This window comes from Parasteatoda tepidariorum, chromosome 9 (assembly GCF_982258835.1).
Source record: "Parasteatoda tepidariorum strain Cologne lab strain chromosome 9, Ptep-v5.0, whole genome shotgun sequence".
Lineage (NCBI taxonomy): Eukaryota > Metazoa > Arthropoda > Arachnida > Araneae > Theridiidae > Parasteatoda > Parasteatoda tepidariorum.
The window spans coordinates 82,990,470-83,016,357 of NC_141763.1; the positions used below are offsets into that span (position 1 = coordinate 82,990,470).

Genomic DNA, 25,888 nt, shown 5'->3' on the forward strand with positions numbered 1-25,888 from the left:
AATAAGTTTCACTATAACTGTCTTTGTATAGTTCCATATAAACAAAACAAATGGAGGTCAGAAATAAAACCGGTAGATTTTGTACTACATTAAACTCTATTCCTGGAAACATACAGTTATAAAATTTTCTGCATCTTTTCCTGATAAAATTAATGTGAATTCATAACTGCATTAATTTAAAATGAGTCTCAAAAACAGTCTTATTGTACTTTGGGTGTACATAATGTATGTTTTAGGCATTTGGTTCTTTTTATCAGGGTTTCTACTGAAAAGAATAGTTATTCATCAACATAGCAAACTTCCTACCAATTTAGGAGTTGACATCAACTGCAAGAATCTCACTTCATTAAGGGCAGTTGCGTCAGCATCTGAGAAATCAATGATTTACAACGAAACTCATCTGCAACGATTCAATAAAACCGTGATTCTTGTCATCGATGCTCTGCGATATGACTTTGCTTTTCGTGAATCTGGTTCTATGCATAATGAATTTTACTCTGACAAAATGCCAATTTTTAAAAAACTCCTTCAGAATGAAAAAGGTCATGCTATGATTTTCCGAACCATGGCAGACCCTCCCACAACAACTCTGCAAAGGTTGGCAGGTTTGACGACAGGAAGCCTCCCTACATTTGTTGACATTTGTTTTAATTTTGCTAGTTCTGAAATAAAAGAGGACAACCTCATTAGCCAGATGAAGGCTCATGGAAAGAAAATAACATTCATGGGTGATGATACATGGGAAAATATTTTTCCCAATCATTTTGACGTCTCTCACCCATATCCATCCTTTAATGTTAAGGTATGATTCACCCATATGCTTTGTTTAGTGTCTTGGGAAAGTTGTGGGTACCTGCGCCAATATAATTACCATGTGCGAGCAGTATCACATGAGAATCTAATTTTAAAGAAGAAATGTATTTTATTAATAGTTCTGTTTCATTTAACATATCTTACCCATAAAAAGCAAGATCAACTGTCATTGCGTGGTGACTACATAAAATAAGGTAGCCACATAAAAAAATTTCTGACTTACGTCCCTGACTCACCACTGTCTCTTTTTGTCATTTGACGTACATCCTTAATTGCACCCACATAATGTATATAAATACGTGTACCATTGTAACTAGCCTTAATTCTCCCTTCTCCCATTACTTATCAAATCAACTAACAAAGTCAAACTTTAAGAACAAAATAAATGCAAACCAAAATTTCTGTTTCTTTGGAGAACTTTTCTGTCATTCCTGCCATTATTCTATATATAATTTATTTTTATGAGGATAGTGATCTGTGTACAGATCTTGAAATACCTTAATTTGTAATAAATATGTATTGAATAGGGTATTATAAATATGTTTTTCTTTTTTATAGTAGTTCATTAGGTATTAAAATGAGTATAGCAATTTTAAATTGTTAAAACGAAAATATTCCTTTTTAGAATGAATTAACATCATGTGCTTATATTTGTTTTATTATGAAATTATACAATGCTTTTAGTTAGTTATAAAAATATTAATTTTAATTAAATATTTTTTATAATAATTTAGAAACAAAAGTATTATTAAGGTATATACAAAAAGTGGCCTATGGAAAGAAAAAAGTAGCCACAAGTAAAATTTTGTTTCTAGCCACTAGTGGTCACCAGATAAATTTCTGAATTTTGCCCTTTACTTACCTACATCCTTCATTTATGTTCAGTGTTTTCACTACAGCGCGAGAACGCGAGAATCACGCGTATTTTTTTCTTTCCTCGCAATAAAAAATTATTACCGCTAGAAATTTGCGCATTCTATAAATCAATTTCAAAATTCGCCAATTTCTCGCATTTCGGAAAAAGTTTCGAATTACGCCATTTAGAATAAAATCCGTTTCATTTTTTTACCTGGATCTTACATTATTTTCAACATCTGCCCCATTATCTAGCCTTCCTATTTACCAGTATTGTTCAGAAACTTTTTGAACAACAGAACACAACCACGGAACCCCTTTCAGAACACATTTCTCTGCAACCACGTGTTTACCATAGGTAAGGTTTCTTCATGTAAGACGTTCAAATTTTTTATGCACTTATGTAAGATGGACAAATACCTTGTAAAGAAAAAATCTTCTATGATGATGCACCAAAAATATTCAATGCTTTAAAAAATTGAAGACGTTAAAATGTATTATAATTAAAAAAATGATTTTTTTTCAAGAGTTTTTGTGTTTTTTTAGTTTTTAGAAATCTCACTTAACTTTTTGAAATCTCACCCTGTTTTTGAGAAAGGGTGAGAAATTCTCACCCATTTTTTTTTTATGATGAAAACACTGTATGTTGGAGCTTCTTTTTATTATTAACATCTCTTAACTGTATCCTTAATTTTATATCTATTCTGGTATTGTGCACAGTTTCTGAAAAATATATAAAGCTTATTTTTCTCTAATATTTAGAATTTTAAAAGCCTTAATAATGTTCTTATTTTTTAAATTTTACCAATGAATTATTATCCATTATTGTAAATGCCTATGAATATTGAGGATAAAAATATTTTTTTATTTTCTATTGAATTAGACCAACTAGAATTGAAAACTGAAGTATCAAAAATTTAATACAGTTAACCCACTTAACTTAATACCATTTGATTGCAGCCAAATCTATTCAATTTTAAGCGTGTTATTCTATTAAAAGGGGAATGCATTACTCAATCTTAAATTCTAAATTCTTGAGAAATTTTACTGTTCTAATGGTATTTAATGCATAGCATGGTGTTTTAATTAAATGAACTCAGTTTTATGATTAATAAACAGCCATATTTAAAACTGTATGTTAGTATCATAAAATGTGATTTAAAGTTACATAAAATTTATTCAATGTTAATGTTAAGTATATCCTAGGTACTAAATTTTTTTTATTCCTTCCAAAAGAAAAATCTATAATTGAAGACTGTTTTTATACCTGTTTAATTCTTCAATTTATCAAAATTATATTTTCCCTCTCAGTTTCTACTAAGACTATCTTAACTTGCGTATTTTTTATCAAATATGTTCAGATAGTTTTTATATTCATTATTTATTTATTTTAAATCCTCGAAACTTAGGATATTCGAAGTTGACTTGCTATTTCAGTTTGGGGTTTATTGTTTCCAAGATTGATTGTTTTTTTTCTCCAATTAATTCAAATCACTCCTTTTTGTGCTCAACTTGCAACCAACTCAGAGTTATTCACTGTAGTAAGCAATGATTATTCTATTTAAGAGAACAACACACCGCCCACTAGAACTTTTTCTCATTCAAGCTAATAGCGCTCGAGGAGACCACGAGTCTTGACCTTTAAGAAAGTCACTCTGTACTTTTTATACGTTCTATGTGAAGTAACGTTCTATGTATGAGTGTAGTATATTATGTTTTATGTGTGAGTGGAGTAAGTCAAAGAGAATTAAAATCCCTCGTTCGTTTACTTCAGTGTATAACTGCCAGCAAAATTTAATTCTTCAACTATATCCCTAACACCTGCTTAGAGCATTAATTGAACAAGAAGTCCCTATTGAAGTGATCACCTATTATTTTCTTTTCTGAAAGATGGAAAATCTATTCTATCTGGTAAAACATTTCTTAAAAAGAAAATTTTTCTTTTATTTCAGTACCTCTTCTTTATGCAATTAAGCGAGAACTGGAGAAAACAGATATCCCTTTAAACGTGAAAGTTTGATATTAGTTACATATTAAAGGATTCGGTTCCATTAACTTTTATTCCTATAAGCAGGTTATTCGATTATCCGATATGCATTTAAGTGGAGACAATTGTACTATTAATTTTAAAAAAAATAATTAATTTGGGTAATAATAAAGTTTTTTTATGTTTAAAGTTATCAGGGGTCTGTCTAGGTTTTTCTGAAATGTACCTATTTTGTGAAAATTTAGAAATAATTTGTGAAAAATTAAAAAATCAACACAAAGTATGGATTTATCGTTTCTTAAGGGACAAAATTTTTTTTTTTTAAGAAAAAGTATTTTGTTAAACTACCGTTTATCCTAAAGTTGAATTTGTGAAGGTACCCCTAAACGGTAGTAAATTCGGCCTGGATAGACCCCTGGTTATGTATTATTTTGTTCACTAAAAGTTCATTTTTTTCTTGTAGCAGACCTTATTTCATCAATCAAAGTCCAAATTTAGGATCACAGATAGATCTAACTCTCTAACCAATTCTTTTTCTTTTAATTTCATGCTTATTGAAAAAAAAATTGGAATTATCAGCATATACCATACTGTTTCATCGTACATAATGTTATAGTCAAATATTTCCTCTGATGTCTCTTTTTAAACTTTTTAATTATCCATGTGAAAATCTGGGAGTGAACTGGAGACAGTATGTATAAGAATGGCATACCCTCACTTATAGTTTGATAAAATCCCATTTATTCATCAATTTTACCATTTATTATCAATCGTAATATCTTTTAAAGTTTATTTCTTTGATTTTTTTTACAATATAAATTATTTTATTTAAAGTTTCTCAAAAAGTAAAAGCTCTGTGTTTGTGTATTTCTTACTCATGATAATATATTAGGCATAAAATACCAGACTCACTCCCTCTCCCCAAGAATCCATCACTCTTTTTCTATCCAATATCTTAAAATTAAATAAAAATAAATAATAGGTATCTTATATTTATTTTAGTGTGTATATTTTTTGTAATAACTGTTTTTTTTTTTTTACTAAGTATTAAGTAAAATTGTAAATTTATATGATGTGAAATAGGAAAAACTATATTTAACTTTTAAAATGAAGTTAAGTTTTATTAATGACATTATAATTTACAAAATTTTAAGCTCAATGTAGTCAGAAGCAAAAGATTCAATAACACTTTTTCATGTAATTTTTTTTTTAAATTTAAATGAACATAAAATTTTGACTTTCCCCACCTAAAAATTTACTCCTGTAACTCTGGTGAAAATATAATTAATTTGATGTTTGGTCACATTTTATAGGACTTGGATACAGTGGATGAAGGAATCTTGAAACACCTCTACAAGGAAATAGAGAGTGATGATTCTGATGTGATCATTGCACACTTCTTAGGTGTTGACCATTGTGGACATCGTTATGGACCAACTCATCCAGAAATGAGCCGGAAGCTACGCCAGATGAATAAAGTTGTTGAGTAAGTAAATCATACATACTATTTTTGCATGAAACTATTCTTTGAGGGTAGTAAACCATACAGTTAATTGTTTTTAGTGGTCTAAGTCGTGTTCTAAATGAATAAAACAGTAAATAAGCAGGGCTGTGGTAGCCAAGTGGTTAGAAACTTGGACTCTGGTCCGGAGGGACAGGGGTTTGACTTACAACTTTGCTAAGACCCACCAAGTATACATGATAAACATGTTCGTAAAAGTTATGGAAATGAAAGTCCTGTGGTTGGCCGGAGCAATACCATTAGGTTAAGGGATCTGGAGAAAATTACCTTCCCCTTCAGATTTATGTGTACATTGAAGAAGTGGCCTAACAAGTGAGTGGTGCGGCCACCTATCCCTGGGGTTATGAGCTAAGGTGTATTTTTACCTTTGTTGTGCTTTTTTATCAAACAAAACGTGCACCTTCTTGACTTATTTCGCATAAGGCCAATGGCTGACGAGCTTGACTTGTCCAAGTGTTGTAAGAAAGAACAACGTAAAACATTGTAGTTTGCTGAAATGAATATACTAAAAGTTAAATGAGCACTACTGATTAAATCACTAGATTATAAAATCAACCTTTTTTAAAGCAAATCTGCAGGAGTAGAATCATTACAATATAAAACCATGCTAAAATCGCCTTTTTTAAAACTGTTAGCATCATTTTGCAAACTTTTGTCACATTTTAGAAGTGATCTCTCTCTGCTTTTTCTTGTCTAAAATAAAAAAATAAAAATTTTCTATTTTCTAAAGTTTTGAAAGACGTGTAGCATTTAAATAACAAATTCAATTCTACTTCCTTTGAACAAAAATGTTAATGTTACAAATGTTAATTTCATTTCTTAGGAAAATTAAAAGGTATAAGAATTAAAAAAGAAAATTAAAAATAGTGTAAAAATCTTAAGGAATGTAAAGGAATTTAGATGTATTATTGTTGTATGTATTATACGTAAAAAATTTACGAATTATTCAACTCGTCATTCACTAACTCAATCATTCATCATTTATTTTCAATAGATGTCTGAAGAGCACCTGATTTTTTATCATTAACATTAATAAAGCTGTCATTAAATAAAGATGGGGTAGTAATATTTATCAGGTTTTTTTCCATCGTTTTTACCAAAAAACTGGTTTTTCCCTGATAAAAACCAAACCCTGATTCTTAATACAGTTGACGCTCAAAACAAAGGATAGGTTTTTTTATATCCCTACAAAGCATGTCAATTTATATTTATATGTAATGCATTGAAATACACACCTTATACATCGAAAATTTATTTTAATTGTAAGCGGAAGTGTTATATTTTAACACACTCCAATTGAGCTGTTAGAAAAAATATTTATTGTATAATAAATTAAATGCTTTTAAAAAGCATAATTGGGGGATTTTAATTACTTTTTCAAAAAGGAAAAAAAATATTTGTAAGAAAAATTGATTGAATAAAAGCTATGGACAATGTTACTCATTTTAGAAAATTTGCAGTTTTCTGTGGACTTAGTTTTACCTCCTTCATCATCTTAAGATTTTGATATTTTATCTTTTTATTTTAAAGCTACTCTAGTGTTTAAAAAAATAAATGTAATTTCTACATATATTAATTATATATATTTTTTACTTCACCTATTCACGATATTGCAATTTCATTTCATGTAGCAATTCGAGATATTTTTAATTTCATTTGCTTACCAAATTAACAAATAGGGCTATTGCCACCAACCCAAAAGAAAATGGACAAAAAATGAAAAAATCACATGTCATTTGTTACTTAGTATTTATATATAAATTACATCCTCTAACATTTGAGATTTTTGAAAAAAAGTTTTCGACTGGTAAAGAACTGAAGTAAACATTTTTGAAACAGAGAGAACTTTCAAATGAGTTTATCAAAAGTTAAGAGCATGATTATCTGTTAATCTGACGTTTTATGCTTGTGTTTAAATTTTGTATATGTTGCAACGGACGAAATTCGTGTAATTCTAAATTATTAAAATTCAAATGTATTAATTTTGCTAGTAAAAATACTTTCTGAAACAACAAGAATTCTGTTGTGATTGAAGGGTATGTATAAATGTGACTTATATTTCCTGTTGACTAACTCTTGTATTTTCTAGGCTAGTTGCGAAGAAGATTAAGCAAGATGCAATTTTGCTAGTTTTAGGAGATCATGGAATGACTCAGAGTGGTGACCATGGTGGTGATAGTCTTCAAGAGATAACAACTGCTTTGTTTTTATACAGTCCGTCTTACTTGGGAGATTTTAACATGGTGAGTGTTGTACATTTTCAATGACTTAAGTAATATATACATATCAAATGTAATAGATTTATTATTGATAACACCATGGAATAATTTTTTTGTTACATTTATACAAATGCTTGATCTTGCCGAATTTGGGTGTGAAGATTTCAAATCTGAAATTAGTTATGCTCCTAAAGCTATAGATTTTTTTTTAATGATATCTTAAGTCTATTTTTTGTAAAAATGTACAAGTTTAAAAACTTTATATATGACAAGGGGTCACATAAAACTTGTGAGAAACTTTTAAGGGAGTTTGGGACACATTATCAAGGTTTAAATTCCTTAGGAAACTATACCCGGAAATGTTGCCATATGCAGCTCAGGGGCGTTTCCCTATTATGAACTGAAATTGTCATTTAAAGAAAAAAATTGTACCTTGGAGAGAGAAAAGTATTGCAGATTAGAAAAGTACCTAAGATCTGTTAAAAAAAAATCTCATGTAAAAAAAAAAAAAAAACATTCCCCGGTGTAATTATTACTTATTGTTACAATTTCTTCAGTATTCAATTTTGTTGTATAAAATTTAACGTTCATTTGAACGGCAATTGCGTAGATCAAGGTACGTTGCTAGCCAAATTATTACACTTGGTATTTTATTTACTCTTGTTTGGGTGAACGATTATTGAATGCAGCATCATATTGCATCTGTTTCTATAAATTTGCATTATTATTGGTTCTCTTAAAATTTGTATAGATTTTTAAATCCATCATTATAATGGTTTACTTTTTGTCAAACTATGTTGACATTGTTTTTTCTTTGTAAGATGAAATAAATAGCTCCATGTAGTACACAACAGTGTATAATCCACACAGATTGCTGATATCATTTTGCAAATTTTTATATTGCTGAAATTAAAAATACAAAAAAATGATAATGAATTTGTGTTCCGTAAAAAAATTGTTTGGTTTAAAAATGGTATATTTCACATTTATAATAATTTTTTAATAAAATATAGCTGGTTGCAGTAGTTTTTATCGACAAGGTTATGTGGCGATATTATGATTGTATATGAATGGATAAAAATTTTTAACTTTGTTACAAATTTTTACCCATTCATTCATATGGATTCCCATTCATATTACCCATTCATGTAAAGGAGTTTTTTATGTTTTTATTTAAAAAATAAATATTTGTCATTTTTGATTCTTGAATCATGCCTTTTACTGCTTATGTAAATGTGATTCAAAATTGCATTCAAGTGTTTCAAAATCACACATCAGGATTCATGGTCACTCGATTTAAAAACACATCGCGATTAGCAGTCATACGATTTAAAAACTCACATTGCAATTCGTATTCACACAATTTAAAACTACTAATTATGATTCATATTAACATTATTTAAAATCACACAAAAAGGCAAAAAATGTCTTCAAAATGCAAATGAATGCCATAAAAAATGGGAAAACGCCTTATTGCTTAGGTAAAATTATAAAACTAAAACAGTGTTTTCCCCCTTAAAATTACTTTCTTTCATGTCAAAATATATAATGCAATACCTGTTCTACATTCATTAAAATTTGAAATAATTGTTATGTGCTAAAATATCAACAACAAAAAAATGAAGAAAATATATTTGTTCCTGAGCATTCTTTGTTTGTATTTAAATTTTAGAAAACATAAAAACTTCCAATATTTCTAGATATCAGAATTGCATTGGATTAATATTTTTTTGTTGACGTTTTTAAATATAATTGAGTCTCTTGCCTGAAAAAAAATTTTTATGCCTGAAAATGTTTTTTTTTATCAGCTATTGATGTGATTGATGCATATTTTAAAATTACGGTCTCACTTACTGACATTTAATTTAGAAAGTTTTTGCTCCATTTGTTAATACACTAGAGTTTATGGTTGCTAGTGGTATTGCAAATTGCAATATAAACTGTAAAATTATTAGAAAAATCTTGCATTTAATTTAATAAAATGACTCAAAGCCAAGACAAGAGAAAAAAGTAAACTTCAAAAACTTAAAAATATTCTAAAATGCAAAAATTGCCATTAAAAAAATGCCGAAAAATGCAAGTGTCATTAAAATCTGAGCTTTAATTATAATTTAATATAGGTATTTAATTATATTTGGTGTTTCAAATGTATTTTAACTATATTTTTTAATATTTCAGAATGATGATGTGCCAACTATTCAACAAGTGGACATAGTACCCACCCTCTCTCTGTTATTGGGCATTCCTATACCGTATTCCAACATAGGCTCTGCAATAAGTCAAGTATTTACACTGAACTTTAATTTTACATGCTTTCATCCTAAACTGGATTCACTGTTGGGAAAAGCTCTAGCAGGAACAGAAAATATTTTACAAGTGCAAAAGTATGTGCATACCTACAGTAAAGTTTCAGAAGAAATGACAAATTATTTTCTTACCCATCTCAATGATAAAACAAATGAAATCTTACAAGTATGGAATAATATAACCAATGATGTACCTGAAAGTGCTAAAATTCTTACTGATATTTCTGTAAAGTGCAAAGAACTTTTGCAACACATTAGACAGACATGTGAAGAAAAATGGGCCACATTCCATCTCCAGAATATGAGTGCCGGCTTTATCGTGTTGTTTTTTGTTTTTTATCAAACGCTAGAACTCTCTGAAAAAGCTTATTACAGTTTCAAACTACTTGCCGTTTATGGCATATTGGCATTTTTAATGATAGTAATTGTTTATTTGTTTAAAACTGTCGATTATTATTTTATTCCTTGTGTGTTTCTGTTTATGAAATGTTATAGAGTGTTGATAAAATTTTCTACGGATGCTGAATTTGTATCTAATGTGAAAGTGACTAGCATTCCAGCTACATGTGTGGTCATGTTCTTTATAATGAGTTTTTCCAATAGTTTTGTTGTAAATGAAGATTCAGCTGTCATGTATATTCTCCAATCCATCATAATCTATCGATTTTTCCCACTAGTGGCAGAATTTACCAGAACATGCGTTACTCTGTTCTTCTGCAGAGGTAAAACTGCTAAAAAAAGTCCAAAATGGAATTGGAAAATGTGTATAGCACCTACAGTTTTATTTCTCCTCATACTGACCATAAAATTGGGTTCTGTTTTCTTCAAGTGTCGTGAAGAGCAAGTTCATTGTGAAAATTCTATATTGACACTATCTTTGGAAAAGCTCCATGACAAGGAAACATTTAAAGTAATGAGACTTGTGATTTCATGGATATCAGTTATTTCACCTTCTGTGATATTTTTTACTATTTTAAAATATAAATACTCCAACTTTAAAAGACCACAAACAGTGTCTGCCATTGCCATGAACTATGGATCTTGTTTTGTTTGTATAGTGCTATGTTTGAGATGGTGGCTAAACATTCTTCCTTCGAGTGTCGTTGACAGAGTTTTGAAAGGAAATGAGGTAATTATTTTACGTAATTTCATTAGTTTTATGGAAATCACCCTAAATAATTTTAGGTAGCAATGTAGTGTGCCTTATACAACAAAGCACCAGAATATATAAGTACGTTGGGACCAGTGATCCAGCCGACCAAAAATCCAGGTGATTGGACAACTTTAAAAAATGAAATTCTTTTTAGGTAACTTATATATTTTTTTATAATAAGTGTTATGTTGATTTTGCTTTTGCCTTTCTTTAATTTTTTTAACCCGGGAGGACATGGGGGCTCATTTTATGACCCCTTGCATTTCATAAGTTTTGATTCTTAAGAAACTGGACACCTGCTGATCCCTTTTTACTAGCGGCTGAGTTTTCCTTCCTTATCTGCCTTTTGTGAATAATTAGAAGGAATTTACAGCATTTCTCTTTCCTTCATGTCATAAAAAGACCCAACGCATCTTTCGTTTGTTCTACAAACAATTTTATTTCTCAGGACTGGTGAGTTTATTGCGTTATTTGTCTGCAATGTTCATGAAATTTTTGTGGCAATAAGCACAAGAACTGCTTTGTTATCTAACAAAAACCGAGTAATTGAATATAATAACAAAAGGTGTTATCGAACTGTGTTTTAAAATCAAAGACCTTCTTATGCCACTTATTAGTGATCAGCACCAGCAAACATGCGGTTAATTCGCATTTGATTCATGAACTACAAGTTCAAACAGTTTTTGACTGGAATCACTAAAATATTAAAAGCTTTCTCAAAAGGAAGTTTTGAAGAAATTGAGAATTACAGAAACTAATGATTTGAGCCCATTTTTTTTTTCCTTCCAAGGAACATAGAATTTTTGCAGGCAATAACTGTCTCTGAGAAAACAAAATGTAACTAAATATTACTATGCATATTTACATCTGCATTAAAACAATCATATTAATTGAATACAGGGTTGGCAGGTTTTTGACATGTGACAGTTTTTGACGGTTTAAACCATGGTTTAAACCGTCATGTCAAAAACCTATATTCATATGTGAAATTTAATTAATACATAAAATTTATATATTTTTTATAAAAGATTTGTAGAATTAGCCATACAACTTTTATCATGCCCTGCCAGTTCTGATTCAATAGAACGGATGTTTTCCAGTTTTGGACTAATTCATTCGAAACTCCGTAATAGATTAGGAACAGAAAAATGTTCAAAACTAGTTATGTGCTACCGTATGCTGCGAGGAGCAAATGAACTAGACTATTGAATTTTGAATTCAATTTCTGCTTCCATCATTTTCATTTTGATTATGTAGTGTGATGCATGTTCTAATTTTTAAAATTATGTATTTAATTAGGATAATTAAAAAATTTCCGTAATAATTTGTCTAAATATTTCATGGATCAGTGACTGTAATGTTCTTCTGTTTAGTTTGACTTTTGTGATTGGTTGTTAGTTTTTCAGAAAAATCAGTAATTCTGAATTTTAAATCTTCAATATTTTTAAATTCATAGTTAACATAAGACAATACAAATTTAAGTGCTTTCTGTTAAATACACAGAGTAGTTAGTGTCGATTTATAGTATATTCAGCCTATTCATTTACTATGCTGAAAATTTAGTTTATCCAAATACTTGTGAATTTCATTTTGCTGAATACTATATAGTTTTGTTGAATATCTAAATATTCAGCTGTTGAATAATTACTTCTTGCTTTCAAGATATACATAATTTGTATTCGTAATACAAGTGGAGAAAAAAAAATTGTTTTAAAATGATAAGTGTAATAATTATAAATAAATATAATAAACAATATGAATTATATTTATCATTATTCATAAATATAACTACTTTTAAATTCAAATTAACATACTGGATAATAAAGATATTCGGTATAACATTAAAATTTTTTTTTTATACACTTGTATCAAGTTTGTATTTATACAACATAACTTGTAAGTTCCTTATAAATATTAGTTATATGTTCCTTAAATGTCAAAAATGCATAGTAATAAACTTTTAATTTTCTTAAATATCAACAAAAAAAAATTTTTTTTTTCAAAATATAAATATTTAAACAATTTTTGTGCAAAATTTTTCTGCACATGCATTTGAATATAAATTTCTGAGATTTTAAATCTGTTATTTTACTTTAATTTTAATTAAAAAATATTTTAAAACCTGCTGATTACCTATAGTATAATTAAATTTCAATATAATGCATGGCAACTGTTGGTAGTTTTGAAGTTTATATATTTTCTTGGCAAACTTCAGTTTTTGACGGTTTAACCAGTATTATACCCTTGTCATGTCAAAAACCACTTTTTGACGTCAAAAACCCAACCCTGATTGAATATGAAATAATTATTTATATACTTATTATTTTATAAATAAATATCATCCTTTATTAAATTTTCAGAATAATATTTAAAATTCAAAATTTATTTTAAATATTATTATATATATGAATTTTAAAAATTCATCCCAGACGCTTGAACGTTTGTTCAGGAGGCTCTTGTACTCTCGGGATAACAATACAAATTTTTTGCTGTAATGACAGCAAGACTCTTTTGTGCTTGATCGTTTGTTCAGGAGGCTCTTGTACCCTCGGGGTAACAATACAAATGTTTTGCTGTAATGACAGCAGGACTCTTTTGAGCTTGAACGTTTGTTCAGGAGGCTTTTGTACTCTCGGGATAACAATAAAAATTTTTTGCTGTAATGTCAGCAAGACTCTTTTGTGCCTCAACGTTTGTTCAGGAGGCTCTTGTACTCTCGGGGTAACAATACAAATGTTTTGCTGTAATGACAGCAGGACTCTTTTGAGCTTGAACGTTTGTTCAGAAGGCTCTTGTATTCTCGGGGTAGCAATACAAATTTTTTGTTGTAATGACAGCAAGACTCTTCTGAGATTCTCAGACACACTTTAAACATATCCTATACCTACAAAATTTAATTTAAAAATATCATGTGCAATTCATATAAACTATTTGATTCTACTCCCCTCCTTATTGAAACTGGGCAAACGAATTTGAAATGAGTGATGACAGTGCTCTTTTCAAGAACAATTTTTCAACAGCATTCAGAGAATGAGAAATTCTTTTGAATATGTGGGGCTTGGATCCATTTGAACAATTTAGTCCAGAGGCATCCATATAAATGGTACTCTACTGTATTACTTTTCTTAGAATGCACTGTTATTTTTTTAGAAAATGACCGCAAGAAAAATTTGACAGATTTGGTATTTGATTTGTTTGATAGGATTTAGAAATAAAAATTTCTTTAGACAGCAATTTTATTATTGTAATATGAGTTTTTTTATTTATTAATAAATCACATTTTTTGGAAAAAATATGATTTTTTTAAAGAAATAAAAACTTATAGTTAGACTGAAGGCATACCAGATGCGGAAAAAATATGAAAATGACATTCATAAAGTTTGTGTTTTGTAGCTGTGTCTCTTTTATTGCAGGTCTTTCTAGATCGCAGTGCTTTTCTTATCTCCCTCATCATGTGCGTCCTCACTACTCTATACCCATTCCTGTGTGAGCAACCATGGCAGTTAAAATCAAAAGAGATCTACCATTGCAGTTTCTTGTCTTTGTTGTTGTGCATTGTGCAGTTGTTGCAACTAGTGGCTGGAGATGCTTTATCCTCTGCCATCACTTTAATGAGCTTATCCACTTTATTCTACATCATTCTAGTGAATGCCTCACCTGACTCAGGTAAAAAACAATGTTCTCCATATTTCTAGCTCCAATAAAATAAAAATTAGACAGAACAATGAAACCTCTTGGGAGCGACCACTTTCTGATTAACAGTAAAATTGTCATTATGGAGGTTGATCGTTCTTAGAGGTTAAATATGTTGACTTCGAAATGTTATAGAAGGTACATGATTTTTCGCAAGCAAATTTAATTTTACTTAGTGTCATTTTCAAAAATGTGTTTCGTGTGAAAATGCCTCTTGTAATGGCGTCATGAAAACCAGATTGTCGAATAATATTTAGCGTCAATAAAAATGACCTCTACTGATATAATTATGTGTAAAAACAAATTTACCAATTATGATTGTTGTAAGAACTATTTTAAATAAATGAATAATTGTGTTTTTTTGTATAAGTTTGCGTTTAGTTTTATACCATAAAAATTTATTTACTATAAAAAATGAGACGTTTGTTTGTTTTAGATACTTCGTTTTTTTCTAAAATAACTTTTTTTTTCTAATTTAATATTTTACTCTTAAACTAAATCATTGATAGCATCGTCTTTAGTACACTCAGACTGTGACATGAAGTTGATCAAAAGCTCTATCAGAGATGGTCAAAAAGAGCTCTCTAAATAAGATCCACTTAGAACTATTTTGAATACATTTGAATTTACTTATTTCTTTTTGTTAATATTTTATATTTTTTCGTGTATACTTATTTCCCCTTTTTTCGCATTTGGTGTGGAGGTTCGTCCGGTCGCTGGGAGAGGTTTTGATGGTCTTCCCTAAAGGTTTTATTCAACACTAAGTCTTCCCAAGTGGTTGTAAATAGAGGTGGTCTTTCCTAGTGATTTTACTATCACTTTTAAAGTTTTTGAAATGTCTTTTACAATTTATACTGATACAAGATCTGGCAGAAAGACCTCCAGTATTTGTAGCGGGTGCTGTTTGAATTGTATTAGGGATACACAGTGGAGGAGGTATCACTAGATAGTTGTAGTTGTGCTATTTTCATTTGTCACAATGTCATAGCACAGTGGTCTTAGTACATTTCTTGTGGAGAAGTATATTCTTTAATGGTGGCTCTGTGGTTACTACTTAGCTGACATGATTCCATTGCGGGTAGAAAATTATTCCAGTTTGGGTACCAAACTTTAGAGCAGTGATTCTCAACCTTTTTTTTGTGGCGGCACACTTTTCACAATTTCAAAATTTGACGGCACACAATGAAAAAAATTAGTTTAAAAGTTTTTTACTTACCTATAATACACTGTGTTAAATAGTTTGTGATAATAATTTTGAATGTGAAATAAAATAATATGTACTACAAAAGCACATTTATTAAGGGATTAATTACTTCTTTCGACTAATTTTTTATTAGTTAGTAACAGTTTTTTTTGCTAGTTATTAATTGCTAGCTTGTTTTCCATAGTTATCAACTGTTAGTTTTTTTACATTAATAATTATTTTTTGTGATTTCTTGTTAGTTAGTTTTTTGCTAAGTATTAATTGTTAGCTTATTTCTTTTGCTAGTTATCCTTTGTTAATTTGTTTTTATAACTATTAATTGCATAGCTTACTTTAATGATTAGATTTTATTTTCGCTTGGAAGTTAGTATTTAGCTTGTTGTTAATTAATAATTTTAATAGTCATTAAATTTCCTACTAATTTCAAAATTTTTTAAAATTGTGTGTCAAAGAAACACTTCCTTCTTATTTTAACTTATTTTAATATAGTCAGAGACAAGACAATCGTCGCCCACAAAGAGATACTCACGCGGTTAAAGCTTGAAAAAATTATAAAAAGTATATATATAATATTATATATCTATACACTTTTCTTCAGTTTAAACTTTACTTGTAATAAAAAAAGCAATATAATTTTTATTGTCTCATTTCTAATATTTGGTGGCACATTTTAAGAATTTGGCGGCACACAAAAGTGCCGCGGCACAGTGGTTGAGAATCACTGCTTTAGAGCAATAAGTTCTGTACTGAAAAAAAAATTGCTTTGCCATTCCACCAGACATGATATGCATAGTAAGATAAAAAAATAAAGTATCTGCACATGCAATCCAAAAGTATCTGCAAGCTCATAATATTTTTTAAGTACAGAATGATTTTTTTTTTAAATTTCAAAGATGACAAAAAACATTTAACTATTTAACATATTTATTTATTCCTGACGAAAATATATATATATGCACATTAACATTAGGAACATTAGAGAAAGATTAATATAAATAGTTATTAACAGAAATAAAATTGAAGAACTGTATTCATATTTAGTAATTATTACAATATTAAGAATTAAGTAATATTGATAATTTTGCTCCCGTAATTCTTCAATGCGAAATCCATATTTAACATTTTGTATCAAACTGGGGCAATTGTATTCCATTTTTATTAAAAAACGAAATTGCATTAAAAGAATTCCTACTATCATCTTAATTGTTCATTTCGTTGTAAAGCGATAGTCCTGGCCAGTTGTTTGCTCATCCACTAACGATGGCATCATTAATTTTTTGGGCTAAATGAGCGGTTTTATCGTTTCTCTTCAGTAGCAGCATGCATACAACTGAACAACTTTCTTCTAAATTGCATAGATTATGATTATCTTTTCGTCTGCTTTTTATTTTATTTTTTTCCCTGCAAAATTTTAAGATTATTTAATATCAAGGTTATTTAATAATCAAGGTTATTTAATATTTAATTACAATAAATATTGAAAAAAGCATCTGCAAAATTGCAGAATCTCTGCCAATGTATCCGCCACAGCGTTCGTCTATATTGTCCAACTATGATACAACAAACTATGCACAACTTCCGGGAAAGGCTTTCTGTCATTTATGGAACATGACTTATAAAACCAAGTAATGAAGAATTCATACAACTTCAACTATTTTACAAAGTATACACTATTTTACAAAGTATTTTTTTTCTGTATTGTTTTTATTTTTTGTAACTGCATTTTGAAATACGAGAGGTTTTTTTGTCGAACCCTTTACATACATGGCTTTTAAGGGATGGTAAACTTCAATTCATGTCTATTAGTAAAAACTAGTTCCAGTTTCAACCTAAAATTACATTGGTTTTGATGCTTTTGCATCAACTTTTATAAAATAGTGATTTGTCATATTTCCAAACAATTTTTAACCTTACTTGAATACCATTTTATGGCCTCCAATGTGTAAGCTTTCGTATCATCATTTTTGACTTATTTTTTAAACTTCAATATTGATGTCTGTGATTAAAGAATGTCCTCCTGTATATTTATTCATAATGATCTACATTAGTGATCTTATCTATATAAATGTTAAAAAAATTTATTTCTTTGTTTAAAATGAATAATTAAATTTTCATTCATTAATCATTTTCATTCATTAATTGGTTTCAGAAAACTGGATTTGGACAGATACCATTATTTGCTTTTTCTTATCCCGGTTTTGGTTTTATGCAAGTGCACAACAATCTACAATCACAACTATTTCGTGGGAGCCTGCATTTCTCTTTACTCACAAAGAAATTTACAGCTATATTTTATCCGGTGCTTTAGTGACTGTGAATACCTTTTCATCGTACATCTTTCATGGATTGATGCTTCCGCTTCTTTTAACCTGCACAGAATCATCCATCTTTACCTCTGCCTCTCTGTTAAGGCTACATATGAGATATATATTTTTGTTTGGTTTTAAAGTAAGTTATTACATTTCTAACTGTTCATATTTCAAATTCAATTTAATATACACATAGCTGCCAACTCTACTGGATTTAATTAAAATTCTTCTGGTTTTTGTACATTTTAGAAAATTCCCTAAAATTAAATAAGTTTCCAACAAAAAAAAAAAAAAAAAAAAACCCTATTGAAGTTGAATTTTTGTACAAATTATTGCTTGCTTGGATATTTAAATAAGTATTACTAATACATAATGAAGCAAACCACATCTATAGAAATCAGTTCCAAACTTTTTTTGCTCTAAAATTTTCAATTTATTTTTATTCAGAACTTTTTTTTGAATTGATTCAAAAAAACAAAATTTTTTTTTACTATCTTTGATGAATTAAATGCCTATTAATATTCTAAATTATGAGTAAACATTATACATAACTTTTCAAGTATGTTTAATGTCAATTATAACTGGAAAATATTGCAGTTTTTCTATTTTGATGACTATAAAAAGCTCTAAAATTCCCTATGTGTAAAATATTTGGTACATTATGCAACAATTATCATGAAATTTATATTATTTCGTAAAATCTACTAGACTTTTTCCTATCTGTTGGCAGCTATGTATACATTTTCTTATTGCACTTATTTGTGTCTAGGTTCCAAATTAGCTAATTTTTAATTATTTGGTGTTTTTAGTGCATGCAGTATGGATTTCAAATCATGAAACTCCTTATCACAAAATTCTGAAACTTACAAAAAAAAATTAACTATGCATTTTCTATTATATATTCTATCAGTCAAAATTTTATTTTTAAAATCATTAATGTTGTGAATCATTTTACATAAAATCAGTTTTTGTTCATAATTGACTTTAGGGAATTCTATGAACATTAACTATTGTATCCAATTCACCTGAAAGTTACTGTTAAAAAAAAATGAGAAAAATTAATTTAAAAAAATTGTGATTACTCTAACAGTGTACAAATTTTAGCAAGGGTGCATTGGTACCCACTGGCAATTTTTAATTAGGTAAGATTATGTAAATAATCGACAAATTATACAAAGTGACAACTCAAAGTACAAGTTATAAGTACAAATTACAAGTTATTGCTTGCTCAACCAAAAAACATTACTCCTCATGTTTTAAACTTTTTAGGCTAAGGTTTCTAAACATATATATATTAATAAAGAAAATATTTGTACAGTTTTTAACGGTATGTTCAAGATTTATGTCAAAATTGACACTTTTATTAGTGGTATAATGGGGTTTCTTTACTATAAGTAACTATCATTAGGGCTGCAAGTTTGTCGCAGGAAAAAAGACCCCAAAATCGCGGGAAATTTTGAAAATTACACAAATTCTAAACATAAATATACATAATCTATAATCATTAATCATATAAATTCTAAACATAAATTATATAAATGATGCAAAAGACAGAAATTGCGCAAATAATAAAAAAGGCTTAAAAATATATAACAAAAGTATTTCTTTGATTTTCGAGCAATATTAATATTTTTATTTAAATGAACAGAATTTTGGTACAAATTATTGTACATTGTCAGATTATTCTCATTTATCCTTTGTCTTTCATCACTTAATACATTTTTGTACTTAGAAAACGATCTTTCTGCGTCAACGCTGTTTTTAGCCACTGACAAATTTCGAATTGCCAATTTTGGAGCGCTCGGTCTTTGATTTTCAAGACTCGATTAATTTTCCTTCACCAACGCGCAATTCCTTGACCGTTGCTTTGTAAGAAGTAATTGCTGTGAAAACTCAAACATTCTAGATTCAAACTACTAGTTACAAGTCCCTACTAACTACTATTCCCCCCTTCATCTAAGAAACTGATCCATATTTAAGAAATCACAAGAAGCCGCATAGGAAAAGTTAACTGGATATGTAGAAAGGCAGTAGAAATGTCATTGCCCAGTGCAATAGCATGTATAACAAGTTTTCTGTCAAAGATTTGATTTACAACATTTTCCTTCTTTTGTGATTCCAATTTCTTTTGTACTCTTACTGACTTCAGGAAGGTAATTACCCTCTCTAAGTGTAGAAAGACCACCTTAGTTGACAAGATTGTAATTATCTCTTATCATTGAACTATTTTCATGTCATTTTGCTATTGATTCACTCCCCTAAATGTCTAATCAATTTTACATGTTCAATTTAAGGTTCAGGAAAATAAAAAATTCTGTTTAATAAAAATAATAAATAAAAAATGAAGAAAAAAAAATTTAAGCAATTTTCGCTCAAGTCAAGACATATTCAGAAATTCGCGGATTTTAGGAAAAAAGATGACATTTTCGCGGAAATCATCGCAGAAATTCGCGCCGCGACAAACCTGCAGCCCTAACTATCATCTATGATCACAAAAATTTACCCTTATGACGATTTCGAGAATTTTAACTTAACTAATTAAGTTAAAATTCCTTTCACTAATCCAAAATTGTACTATAGGATTTAGTTTTTAAAAAGTGATCATTAATAAACAAATAATACGGATTTTTGTTTGAATTTTTCTTTAATGGTATAAAACTTAGTTGTTATTCAAGTTTAGCATTTTGATCTACAATTATATTTTAATTTTTTAAGGGTTTTTTTCAGTACTATTTCACTAAGGAAAAAAAAAACCTACTCAATTTTAGTAATTAAAACATTATTTTAAACTCTTTGCTTTTATTTTAAATTATTTTGCATACAAGAATTGTCAGGATTTAAAAATGGTTAAATATTTTTAATATTTAAAAATTATCAAACAAAATAATTTAGAAAAGTAAAAATCAGTAAAATCGCAATTTTACTGATTTTTATCTTTCCAATAAACATTCCATGAAAAATTTCAAGTTGTATTTATTGAAATTTAATTAGTTCTAATTTCGCTTCTTAATTCTCTAAAATCATCTAAATTAGTGCACTTTTAAAAAATGATTTAAAAAAAAAGCACTTATTGCATTTCATGATTTTTTTTAGCGTTATAATTTTTTTTTTCTTCTTTTGCAAAATTCTTTGTGATTTAAAATGGTTAAACAAAATTTTTTTTCTATAATATATTAGGTCAGTAGCTTAAACATTATCATAAGCTTTCAGTTCCTCGTACAATTTAGGTTTTAGTAAAATATTTACAAAATGAAAGTCAAACTTCTTAAAACTTAATTTTGGAGTATATATGCAGTATAATTCAAGAAATTTTAAAAAAAAATTATATTTCACCTATAACTCAATTAATAATTATAACTAATTTTAAGTTACTATTTCAATTATCATTTCTATGTAAATGATCAGCATTTTTTCCTTTCTAAATTGGATCTTAGCATGAAAAAATTACTTATATTAACATGATGCAAAAATTTCATTAAATGTCTCTGAACATTTTGTTTCGCATATTTTGTTTAAATTCATTAACTTTTAATTGAGATAGAAGTGCTTTATTTTCTCTTTTCGAAAATGAAGTTTTTTTCTTTACCTTGTAGGTTTTCACAATTCATTAAAACACAATGCATTTGGCATATCGTCGGTTCATAGCGTATGAAAGCGCCAATCATTTTACATGTTTGCTGAAATACTTGTGGGTTCGTATAAGTGTCTGCTGATCTGGATTCAGTGAAATTCTTGCACTCTCATGTGCAACTTTGCTGCATTTTGCAAGATATTCTCAATTTCAGGCTTCATTTTCCACCCTCTGAAATCGGACTGAAAAATATCTCGATCAATATCAATGGTGGCTGATATAATCAAGGAAAGAGTTCTTGCTCAGAAAGTAGTTATTTTATCATGATCATGTGAAGTCCGTGAAAATTATTTTCCATTTTGTTAATGTATATAGTGCTTAAAAAGTACTTAAAAAAAGGTGCTTATTTTTTGTTAAAAGATTTGGCTATGCACCCTGATAGAGGTCAGATAGTTGGTAATCAGTAATTTTGGAATCACATGTAGAATGTATTGTGAATTCTTTTGAAATTTAGTTACAAAAGTTCTGTTTTCAATCTTAAGTTTTCATTCTTTTGCACAGTCTTTATTTTCTAATGGATTATTTGCATTTATATTGGCAGAGTCTAGTAACTCAAAAGCCCATTGTTTTTCTTTTCAAAATCTAATTAGAAATCTTTTCCTTTGAAAAATATTGTTTCTTTTACTTATTATTTTTTTTAATTAAAATTTTTAACCAAGATTTTTCAGTAAAGTTCTGTTACTATTCATGTGCTAAGATTTAGAATATATTTACTACTATAAAAAAAGTTAACATTAAAGTATATTTAAGATTTTGAGCTGTAAATATTCCAGATCAATCTTTACACATATTCATCATCTAGTATATTTATAAAAGGCTTATGTGTAATTTATAGTATGCATATAAGTAATAACTTCCTTACAAAAATGAATGCTAGTTTGAAAAAAAATATGATGCCCTGTTTTGTGCAAAGTATTCTCTATTATCCTAGGAAATGCTTAATAAACCTGTGCTCTTATCATTCGTGTTTTTACTTTTTATAGCTGATAGGAACTGTGTGGGCTGCTTTTATCCTTCGTCGTCACTTGATGGTTTGGAAGATATTTTCTCCAAAGCTTATCTTTGAAGTCATCACATTATTTATCTCTATGATATCTGTTGCTATTGGACATCTTTTCCTGAAGAAAGTTGCATCACATTATCACAGACTTATTAGATTGAATCTCAGCCATGTTTTTGAATCAAAAGATCAGTGAGAGAGACATCAAAAGATGTGTTCCACTATGCACAAAATAAAAAACAAGTCTCCCAAAGAACTTTTGATCTAAGTGGTCAGATTTTTTACACATTAGGATGCAAACTTAATGGTTCGAGGGTCTTAAACATTTGTAATAATGATATTGAAAGTTACGAAAATAGATATGAAAATGCACTTTCTTTGAATAATTATATGACTCGTAGCCTTGACTCTTAAAATAGAGGGTATACTCACATTTGGAAAAGTAAATGCTGACTGGTGCATGTTAAATCTGTCAGGGTCACAAAGTTCTCCATGTTCCTATAACAAATCAATACCTCTGGGGGTACTGAATTGGAGATTGCTTATTCTCCGGTTCAGGTCAAAATTACGATCTGTGGATAAATAAATGTATGTGGATGAATAAATGTAATGAATGGGTTCACCCTATAAGTGAGCTGTGACGTGTGTGTGGCTAAAGTTGTACTCTTGGCCATAGATGGCCACACTGAAAAATAAGAAAGGCAGCCTCAGCTTTTAATTCACCAATCAGCCTTGCTGGTATTGGCAAATGGCATTAGAAACAGAAAAAGCAAAGTTAGATCCTCTAACTATTAAAATTGCATCTTAGTCCATGAGACCAAAGTTATAAAGGTGTTTTTTTTCTTTTTGCATATTGTGCATCTCGCAAGATAAAAAACAGTCATCCTGTATAACTTTTGACCTAATGTCACGTTATTAGCATATTTGAGGATAATGTCAAATATGCTAATTAATTAGTTCAGACAATATTTTAAATTAAGAAATCAGACACAAAAACGTACTTTCTCTATATAAACATCTTTTTTTCTACAGTTTCAGATTTCTGAATTGAGTAGGTAGCTGCAATCTATGAATTATGGTTCCAATAGTTTGGTCAGGAGCACTGTCAAAACTTTGGACCCCTTAATGCTTATTTTACTTTTTGAGTATTTCACCATATCTCCAGAACTTTTTAAGCAAATTGAAAAATGTTTGCATAAAATTCGTTTATTCAAAGACATTTCCATGCAAAAAATAATTTTTATTAAATATTTATTATTTTATTTTATTTAAGTCTAAAAACTTTTGAATTGCAAGTTACGCATTTTTTAAAAATAATTTTGAAGAATTTAATTTTAGATAATAAAATACAAAACTGAGAGAAATCTGTTGAATTGAATTTTTAAAAAGTCATATTTTAAAAATTCGGTTTCACAGCAACTGTTTGGCCGATTTCTCTCAAATTTCATATTTTGCCATTTAAAATTAAATTCTTTAAAAATGATATAAAAAATTGTATGCTTAACAGTTCAAAAGTTTTTAAAATAAAATCTTTACTAAAAGTTATATTGTGCAAGAATTTTATATTGGATAAACGAATTTTATAATTGTATGCAAAAAGTTTTCAATTCGTTTAAAACTTCTCAAGATACGGCGAAATACATAAATAATATTGACATTGAAGGGTCCAATCTTTGGACTGCTCTCAAGCCTAAATTATAGGGACCTTATATCCCAGATTATGACTAATTTTGGTAGTCAGAAATTCGCAGAAAGGTATGGTATTCAAAGAAAGAACATTTTTATGTCTGATTTCATGACATTAAATTAGCATATTTGAGGTCACCCCTTCAAACATACTAAAAGAATCATTTATAACTTTAGAAGTATTTACATCATGCATTGTGTACTTGAAGTTTAGAGGTTTGAGGGAACGAGAATAAATTACGAACGGAAAATAGTGTTTTTTAATATCCTATGCCAAAAAGTATCAATTGCAATCAATTGTATATCAATTGCAAAAGTACCAATTGTATATCAATTGCAAATAAGTTGCAACTTATAACAATTATTTTGGTTATTACATGCAACAAATGCATAAGCCTAACTTATATATCTATGAAGATATGGGTATTTTTATGAAAAAAAAAACTTTTTTTTGTCTTATGTGTTTTTAGTATAACTTTAAAATAATTAAATACAATTTTTAGAGCAATTTAAAATTAATTACAAAGTCCTTTTAAAAACTGTGTGATATATAAGAAATTAAAGTAGTTAACATTAGTAAGTTAAGTTATTTAATTTTTTCTTCTTCATAATTTTGTAGTGAATGAAGAAAAAAGTCTAATTTCAATATCTTATTTATTAAAAAGCTTCAGGTAATTTTCTTGGTAGTTTTTTTTACATCTTAACAGAGAAACTCAATGATAAAGGGTTTTCTACAAATATTATTTTGTATCATAAGACAAAATTAAATAAGAAATTACACCTTACAATAAACCTTCATACACCGAAATATGATTGTTTAAGGAAAGAAAAAATACTTATATGGGGGATGATCCCAAAAAATCCCAGTGTCATTTTTAATAGTAGAAAATAATCATTCATATCTTGCGTAGTTTTAAACAAATTTTTCTCAAATTTCAAAGCAATAATTTTGAGTTTAATTTTAAATTATTATAAAAATTTTGTTTAATTTTATTGAATATTTTTAGAGATATAGTGAAAAGACGCAAGGCAAAAAAATTAGATTTTTATAAAAATGTCCATATCTCTATAAGACTCTAGATTTACGAAATTTTGTACAATTATTGCACATAATAACCAAAATAATTGTTACAAATTTATTGCTACATTTTCTAGCATAGGGCGTTCAAAAACACTTTTTCCGTTTGTTATTTATTGGTGGTCCTTTAAACTTTATTGATAAGTATGAGAAATTGCATAGCCAAAACATTTATAAAATGATTCTTTAAGTATTTTTTGAGAAATTCTTTATTTTCAGAATTCAGCTGAGGTACTCCATTATTTTAAAAATCCCAGGAATACAAATAATTACTACCAAGGTGTTTTATCTTGAAATGGATTTCCTAAATCAAGACTTCCCTAAGTTAATAAAAACAGCATCCCCTAGAATTTACAAACAAGCAAAGAAGAAAATTTTTTCTTTTCACGAAAACAATTATATTGACTAACCCATAAATAATTTAACAGCATC

General features: G+C 28.4%; 1 protein-coding gene across 1 annotated transcript; it reads left to right on the top strand.

Moving 5' to 3' along the window:
- Nucleotides 1–22,948, top strand: LOC107447813 (GPI ethanolamine phosphate transferase 3, catalytic subunit). Its single transcript, XM_043053949.3, has 7 exons — nucleotides 1–802; nucleotides 4,969–5,141; nucleotides 7,267–7,420; nucleotides 9,575–10,831; nucleotides 14,269–14,521; nucleotides 17,902–18,200; nucleotides 22,676–22,948. Exons 1-7 carry the CDS (start codon nucleotides 182–184, stop codon nucleotides 22,886–22,888), a joined length of 2,970 nt encoding a protein of 989 aa, XP_042909883.2. The 5' UTR covers nucleotides 1–181; the 3' UTR covers nucleotides 22,889–22,948.
- The last annotated feature ends 2,940 nt before the right edge of the window (nucleotides 22,949–25,888 follow it).

What these genes read in the sequence shown, in the direction of transcription:
- LOC107447813 (XM_043053949.3), top strand. Translation starts at nt 182, where the DNA reads ATGAGTCTCAAAAACAGTCTTATTGTACTTTGGGTGTACATAATGTAT. An exon ending in CAGATGAATAAAGTTGTTGA is followed by an intron (nt 5,142 to 7,266) that starts GTAAGTAAATCA and finishes TGTATTTTCTAG; the next exon opens with GCTAGTTGCGAAGAAGATTA. An exon ending in GAGTTTTGAAAGGAAATGAG is followed by an intron (nt 10,832 to 14,268) that starts GTAATTATTTTA and finishes CTTTTATTGCAG; the next exon opens with GTCTTTCTAGATCGCAGTGC.